Below are 7,893 nucleotides of genomic sequence, written 5' to 3'. Positions count from 1 at the left end.
AGATCATATGAATTAATCAGATCCAACAAATACATAAAGTTAAAGAGAAAACCTTCTTGATCATTGAGGAACTTATGATGATCCTAAAGGAAACACAAACATCCCTCTTCCATCTAGTTGAGGAGAACACCTTTTCCTTTCTAGGTGTCTCAAAGTCAGCTTTAAGTGCTTAGCTGTGAATTATAGTGTTATTATTTTATTATTATATTATTTTCCCTGATATTATAGCTGAGTGTTGTTGAACACATAGAGACTGTAGCGCAGTCAACAAGATCATCAGCTAGTAAATAAAGGAAGGTAATGGCTACCAGACCTTGTTTTTAGTCAGAAGTGGTGCTAAAGGTTTAAAGGTTGCTTTAATTGATGTTCAGTGTTTAGTTACAGGTGTAGCTTTACAAGCTGCAATTGGCTTAGTTTGAAAAGTTCCTCTATGTAGTTGCTGGTCTAACTGTATCTGCTGTTTGTTTACTTTTAGTGACACGAATGACGGTACAAGAAATTAGAGAAGCTAATTATTAATTACCTGGATTTACATTTAAACACAAACCTCAGGACTAAACCTGCTGGTGTAAAATAAATTAAACATTCAATTTCTGTTTCAAACTGCTCCTCTCCCTTTACTTACAATCATATGAGTCTGCCTTCCTCCTGCTATAACACACTGTAAGCTCAACTTTGATCAGTCTGATGTTTATTACCCACCCAACCCTTTAGATATCGCTGGGCAGAACATAAGTGGAGGAGATAAAAGTCTGACTGAAAGAATCACATGTTCATTATAAAGTTCAAAGTAATGAAACCTCTAAGACAGAGAAACTCACACAGTCGTTGTTACTGACAGGTAAAATGGCTCAGAGAGGAGTTCAGCTGGAGAAATTCTCCTGTTCCATCTGTTTGGATCTACTGAAGGATCCGGTGACTATTCCCTGTGGACACAGCTACTGTATGAATTGTATTAAAATCTTCTGGGATGGAGAAGATCAGAGGAGAATCCACAGCTGCCCTCAGTGCAGGAAAACCTTCAGACAAAGGCCTGCCCTGGAGAAAAACATTCTGTTAGCAGAGCTAGTGGAGCATTTGAAGAAGACTGGACTCCAAGCTGCTCCAGCTGATCACTGCTATGCTGGACCTGAAGATGTGACCTGTGATGTCTGCACTGGGAGGACGATGAAAGCTGTCAAGTCCTGTCTGGTTTGTTTGACTTCTTACTGTGAGAATCACCTCCAACCTCACTATGATGTCACTGGATTAAAGAAACACAAGCTGGTGGACCCCTCTAAAGATCTACAACAGAACATCTGCCCTCATCATGATGAGGTGATGAAGATCTTCTGTCGTACTGATCAGCAGTGTATCTGTTGTCTCTGCTCTATGGATGAACATAAAGGTCATGAAACTGTCCCAGCTGCAGCAGAAAGGACCGAGAAGCAGAAGGAGCTCCAGGTGAGTCAACAACAAATCCAGCAGAGAATCCAGGACCAAGAGAAAGATCTGAAGCTGCTTCAACAGGAGGTGAAGGCCATCAATGTCTCTGCTGATAAAACATTGGAGGACAGTGAGAAGATCTTCACTGAGCTGATCCATCTCATCCAGAAAAGAAGCTCTGATGTGAAGCAGCAGATCAGATCCCAGCAGGAAACTGAAGTGAGTCGAGTCAAAGATCTTCAGAAGAAGCTGGAGCAGGAGATCACTGAGCTGAAGAGGAAAGATGCTGAACTGAAGCAGCTCTCAAACACAGAGGATCACAACCAGTTTCTCCACAACTACCCCTCACTGTCAGCACTCAGTGAGTCTACACACTCATCCAGCATCAATATTCGTCCTCTGAGATACTTTGAGGATGTGACAGCAGCTGTGTCAGAGCTCAGAGATAAACTACAGGACATCCTGAGAGACACATGGACAAACATCTCACTGACAATCACTGAGGTGGAGTTTTTACTGTCAGAACCAGAAAGAAAGACCAGAGCTGTATTCTTAAAATATTCACAAGAAATCACTCTGGATCCAAACACAGCAAACATGAAGCTGTTATTATATGAGAACAGAAAAGTAACATCAATAGACCAACAACAGTTTTATCCTGATCACCCAGAAAGATTCACTGATTATAAACAAGTCCTGAGTAGAGAGAGTCTGACTGGACGTTGCTACTGGGAGGTGGAGTGGAGAGGAAAGGTTCACGTAGCAGTTTCATACAAGAACATCAGGAGAGATGGATGGTCTGAGGAATGTTCCTTCGGATTCAATGACAGATCTTGGTCATTATCTTGTGACACAACTTGTCACACATTTTATCACAACAGAGTTGAAACTCCAGTACCAGGTCCAGTTTCCTCCAGAATAGGAATGTTCCTGGATCACAGAGCAGGTATTCTGTCTTTCTACAGAGTCTCTAGAACCATGACTCTCCTCCAAAGAGTCCAAACCACATTCACTCAGCCTCTACATGCTGGGATTTGGCTGTCAGTTGGTGGATCTTCTGCTGAGTTCATTAAACTGAAAAAGTCAGAACTGTTCTGAGGTCCAGTTGGTTAAAATGTGTATTTTAGTTCCAGTTTCTTTAGTCTCCATCATTGTTGCTGAGAGCTCATTGTTGTGTCATTTCTTCACTGCTCAGAGATCAACTGTCTTTATGGAGCTACTTTGTCATCTTGTTTGTTGTTTTGTTGATGTTGGAGTTTGTTTGGGTGCTGCCCCTTCCTGTTTCTGTTCAGCCATGGAGGCTATCACTGCTTTTTATTCATTCATTCATCTTTTCTACCGCTTATTCCATAGTGGGTCATGGGGGAGCTGGTGGCTATCTCCAGCAGTCTATGGGCGAGAGGCAGGATAGACCCTGGACTGGTCCCCAAATCCATCCAAGGGCAACACAGAGACACACAGGACAAACAACCATGCACACACTCCTTCACACCTAAAGGCAATGTAGAGAGACTGATTAACCTAACAGCCATGTTTTTGGATTGTGGGAGCTGGAGTACCCCGAGAGATCCCACGTCTCCATGGGGAGAACATGCAAACTCCATGGAGAAAGATCCAGGACCTTCTTGCTGCAAGGCAACAGTGCTACCAACAGCGCCACCGTGCAGCCACTGTGCAGATGTTTATTCGCCTAAACTAATTACTTTTACATTCATTGCTTTGTCAGACCAAATGTTGTTTACAGATGAGCTGATGGAAACTGTAATTAACATGATCATCATCAATCAGGACATCAGTCATTATTTTATTGGACGAACATCAGATTCTGGATCAAACTGATTGTAGAAATTAAATTAAAATAGTAGAATATTACTGAACAAGAGTCTTTATCAGAGTTTACTTTTTTATGTTTTGAGCAGATATATGGACACAAATATTGTGTTTACATTTTTATAGTTTACAACATTTTGTTTTGTGCAGACAAGTGATCACAACCTTAAAATGTATTATTATATCCAGCAATCTGTGGCTGTAAATGTTTTGTTTATTGAAAACTTTAAAAAAGTTAAAATCAGTTTAGTATTTGATTGAAATGAGATTACTTCCTACATTTAACGATTATCTATCTGATTATTCAATATTATTCTTTGTTTCTTTTTGCTGTTTGTTTGTTGGTTTTTCTTTGCCTCCGGTTTCTATCTCATGTAAAGCTCTTTGTGTTGCCTTATAAATAAAGATTGATGGATTAAACAACAAAGTTTCTGTATCATGAAGTCAGTTTGCTTCTTTAAATCACCATGGTAACTGATCCTGGAAACTTGACCTTGTGTGCTACAGTCGGCTCTGTGCTTTAACAAATATTGCTGTCAGTTTTACATCACTCACCATCTTTAGTTGCTGGATATAATTTACTGGGAATGTTTATCAACCGCCTCACAAAACCTTAAAAATAGGTAAAAACACTGTGATGTTCAAGCTTTACTGATGAGAAACATAAAGTTGACACATTATAGAAAACTAAACCTGATGTTTTTTTCATGATAGACAGTGTTGGAAAATAATGGCCTTTAATGGCTGTCAGTGAAAATTAATAAGTACCCAAGGGCATATAATAATAAAACTGAACATCTGTGTTTATATTACCAAGACAGGGCACCACCTGATTATCAGCAATCCACAACCAAACACTTTCAGTCTCTGTCAGTTATTGTTCTATAAACACCAACCTGGATGAGATGGTTTTATAGAGCAATAGATGGTGTGAATCTGAGCACTGCATGTTCTCAATCAGCAAGCACTGCATACATACGAAGAACAGACACAAGCAATTTCTCTTTCAAATACATCAGAATTTATTAATGTATTACCCCAAATTTACTGTTAAAATACTTGAATTAACAGAGTATTTTAGAGCTGGATGTCTTCTTCCCCTTTGTTTATCAAAACGTTTCTTAACACCCACTTATAAAGTTGGAGACCCAACACTGATCTGTGACCCAGAATCCAAAAACATCCCCATCTTTTGAGTAGTCCAAAATCTTCCAGAACTCTGTGAAGTTTAGAATTAAAGTCAAAAATTAACTGGAAGACATTTCGGTTCAGGTTTGATGTTTGGTTCTGTTAACAAGCCAGTTTGCTCAGTAGGGTCTCATTTTCAAAATGTTCTGATATATTAAACCTTCCTCTTAATACATGGATTCTCTTAACAACTTGACAATATTGTTCACATTTACAAAATTTTTCCTTAATCAACCTTTGAAGCAAACAGAAGGCAGATTAAATATATTTCTTATTTTATAAAGTACCTCTTGCACTATGTTAGCTTCAGTTATTTTCAACAATCAGTCTGACAGGCCTAGACTGATACTGTTATTGGAAAAAGAAAGTACCCCCTGTTTTAGGTCTAAGGTTTTCTGAATCATGATGCAGAAAGGATTTGGTTTTTATCACTTTCTATGCTATTTTAAACCCAAGTTTAGAACAAAAACAAACCAGATTCCAATCTGTCATTGCTTATTAAATCATTAAAAGCTCAAAATGTAAAAGCAATGAGTGAAAAATAAGTCAGGGTTTCTTAAAAAGTCATTAAAAGTTTTAAATATAGTGATCGAAAAGTGATTTAAAAAGTATAAAAGTGCTGTGGTCCTGCTTGGTATTTAAAATGTCAGTGTAATTGTGACCATGAGGTGTCATGTCAAACACCTCATGGTTATAATTACACTGTCAAAAGTTTCATATTCCTGTCAAAACTTTCCTATTAATGAAACAAACCCATCTACCAAAAATTGTTTCATTAATTAGACTTCTTAATTATTTAATGATCCACTGTTAATGAGGCAGGTCCAGTCCCTGAACTTGGAATGTTCGACCAAATGTTGTTTACCTTGATGTACATATGAGCAGATGGAAATTATAACCATGATCATCATCAATATGTATAAAACTCAAACTCTGAGTGTTTTTTACACACTTTTTGGATCAAATAACTGAAGCTTAGATTTTATTGATTTAATCTTTAAACTTTGTGAATAAAGAAAAAGAAAGTTGTGATTGTACTTAGTTTACTCTCAAAAAGAACAATTCTTAATTTTTGTGGGGAAACGGAGGACTTCCGCAGCAATCATTAATCAAATATATTCTTCCTGTATAGTTTATTTCCTTTAAAATATTTAATGTCAGAAGAACTGGGATCAGGTGGAAGCAAATGATATGAAGAGCTGAAGAAGAAGAAAATAAAAGCTACGGTTGTCGGGGTCTGGGAGTTTCTGTTTTTTCTTGCCTGCTATTTACTTTGCTTTGTTTCAACATGAAGTGTGATTCATATTTTCCACATGTCCTCTCCTGACATGTCAGGCAGAGCATCTGAAGAGGCTGGCTGCCTTTCTGGTTCAGAACAGTTTTGCTCTACAAAAAGAAGATACTCCTATTCCATAAGTGTTTCACATGATTCTGCATCTAGCATCAAAGGAGACTTGCATGAAAAATAAACACCAAACAGTTGCAGAGACTTTGTGAGCAATAACATTATTTATGGTATTGCATCATACTTTGGCTCTTCAGAGACTTTTTTAATGAGTCTTTTGACTCCTCTGTGTAAAGATTATGATTATTGATTAATAAATATTTATCAAATATTATAATTAAAAATCATAATTCTGAAAAATAATTTTCTTAACCAAATATTGCTTATGAATAGAAGTCAGAGATGTTCTCCGGTGTTGTGATTATGGGCTCATAACACTTAATAATTACAGTTAGTTAATAATAATTGATAATTATTAATCAAACCACACTAAATAATCTGAACTGAAACTTTCTGTGTAGTTATGCTGCTATAGGCTTAGGCTGCTGGAGGACATAATGACTACTTTCACCCTCTTCGATACATTCTCACACTACTCTCCAATTTTGCATTATTTGCTGTTATTTCAGTTTTTAACTTTATGTTCTCTCTCTTTTCTCTTCCTAGAAGCTACACCTGGCCTGGCTCTGTGTCTACCTGTGACACCTTTCTGGAGAGGGGCATCGTCCAAGCTTCTGCTAGCAACAACTTAATGCTCACTCTCTACCGATGATACACATGGCCTTGTCTTTTAGTGTTTAACCCTTTCTCTCTCCTAGACATGGCGATTGACTGAGTTTTTACTGTAACTAATTATATGTGCTCTCTTTCAGACTCTAACCTTGAAAACTGGCTCAGAGTTGATCTGTTCTTTCTTTCTAGGTGAAACGACAAAAGGAGCTACATCCACTAACATTTACTTTTCCTTCCCATAGAAAGGACTCCTGGATCAGTGTTTCTTTGTGTCTCTGCTCTGTTCTCTCAAACCCCCAGTCGGTCGTGGCAGATGGCCGCTCACACTGAGCCTGGTTCTGCTGGAGGTTTCTTGGAAAACTTTTCCAACTTCTAACTCCTGGCTGATTTGGGATCAGCCAGACAAAAACATGAACATGCACCTTGCACAGCAAGTCAAATACTCAGCATAAAACACTTCAATCAGTATTGCATGCAACAAGTTGATACCTTGGATTAACTACTGGTGATTCTAAATCACCTTAAACTATGCGTCATCCTGCCCAGACCTCTAAATACACCTATCCAATTTAATATAAAAAAAGAACAAAAATACTTTGATGTTGATTTCTTCTCTCCACTTGTTTGAGGATGGGTGAGGTCTGAAGAAAAACAAGGGAGGGGAGCCAGAGTGACACGCGTCCGTGATCAACTCAAAAATGGTAAACTTCTCATCCACTGAAAAACAAGAAAAATACGAGGAACCGTTGCAGATGACTGATTCATCAAGGAGGAAAACTAATCTCCTTGGAAACAAAACTCTGTGGGTTTTCACCTGCGCTGGAGTGACTGCGGGGTTTTCGATTGGTATATGAGTCTTCTGACCTTCTTGTATCAGACAAAATTCCAACTTTCAAGCTCTTCTGGGAATGGCCGTGTGAAGGAAGAAAGTAACTCGCCTGCGTGTTTCTGTCGCTCCAGATATGCGCCTCCGTTGCATCGTCCCGTGAGAAACGCTGGAAGTGGCAATGAAAGTTTGGTTTCTGCAGGTTTTATAATCCCGGGTGACGCCGTTTGAGGTGCGCATGTCGAACTGTGCAGCCTACTCGGTCTGTCCGACCAAAATGGATGACTCCAACATCTGTCAGTAATCATAGGAGGGGCACCTGGCCATGGCTTTTTAAGGATGAATTGATGTTCTTTCCAAATCCAGATAATGGCTCCAGCTGAACTCACTTGAACATTAAGAAGTTTACACTTGGAACTGTAACCATTGCCATTAGTATGTATTGTAACAATAAGGCATACAGTATATATCAAAGCATTATACTGTAGCTGTAGTCCTCCATTTGTGACAGTAAATCTGTTGGGCTTTTTCTTGGCACTCAGACAACAATTCTGAATGCTACTCTGCCGGACAGGACACGTTAAAAAAAACACAACAAAAATAAACA

At 38.6% G+C, this 7,893-nt stretch overlaps 1 protein-coding gene across 1 annotated transcript; it reads left to right on the top strand.

Annotated features, from left to right (window-relative positions):
* The first annotated feature begins 846 nt into the window (after nt 1-846).
* Nucleotides 847-3,676, top strand: LOC124880154 (tripartite motif-containing protein 16-like). The gene has a single exon (XM_047385096.1). It carries the CDS (start codon nt 847-849, stop codon nt 2,521-2,523), a length of 1,677 nt encoding a protein of 558 aa, XP_047241052.1. The 3' UTR covers nt 2,524-3,676.
* Nucleotides 3,677-7,893: the final 4,217 nt, after the last annotated feature.

This window comes from Girardinichthys multiradiatus, chromosome 14 (genome assembly GCF_021462225.1).
Source record: "Girardinichthys multiradiatus isolate DD_20200921_A chromosome 14, DD_fGirMul_XY1, whole genome shotgun sequence".
Taxonomy (NCBI): domain Eukaryota; kingdom Metazoa; phylum Chordata; class Actinopteri; order Cyprinodontiformes; family Goodeidae; genus Girardinichthys; species Girardinichthys multiradiatus.
Note: the sequence above shows the minus strand (reverse complement) of the source record. Positions and strands in the feature narration are given on the sequence as shown.

Excerpts from the sequence above, each read along its gene's own strand:
- LOC124880154 (XM_047385096.1), top strand. The coding sequence starts at position 847 with ATGGCTCAGAGAGGAGTTCAGCTGGAGAAATTCTCCTGTTCCATCTGT.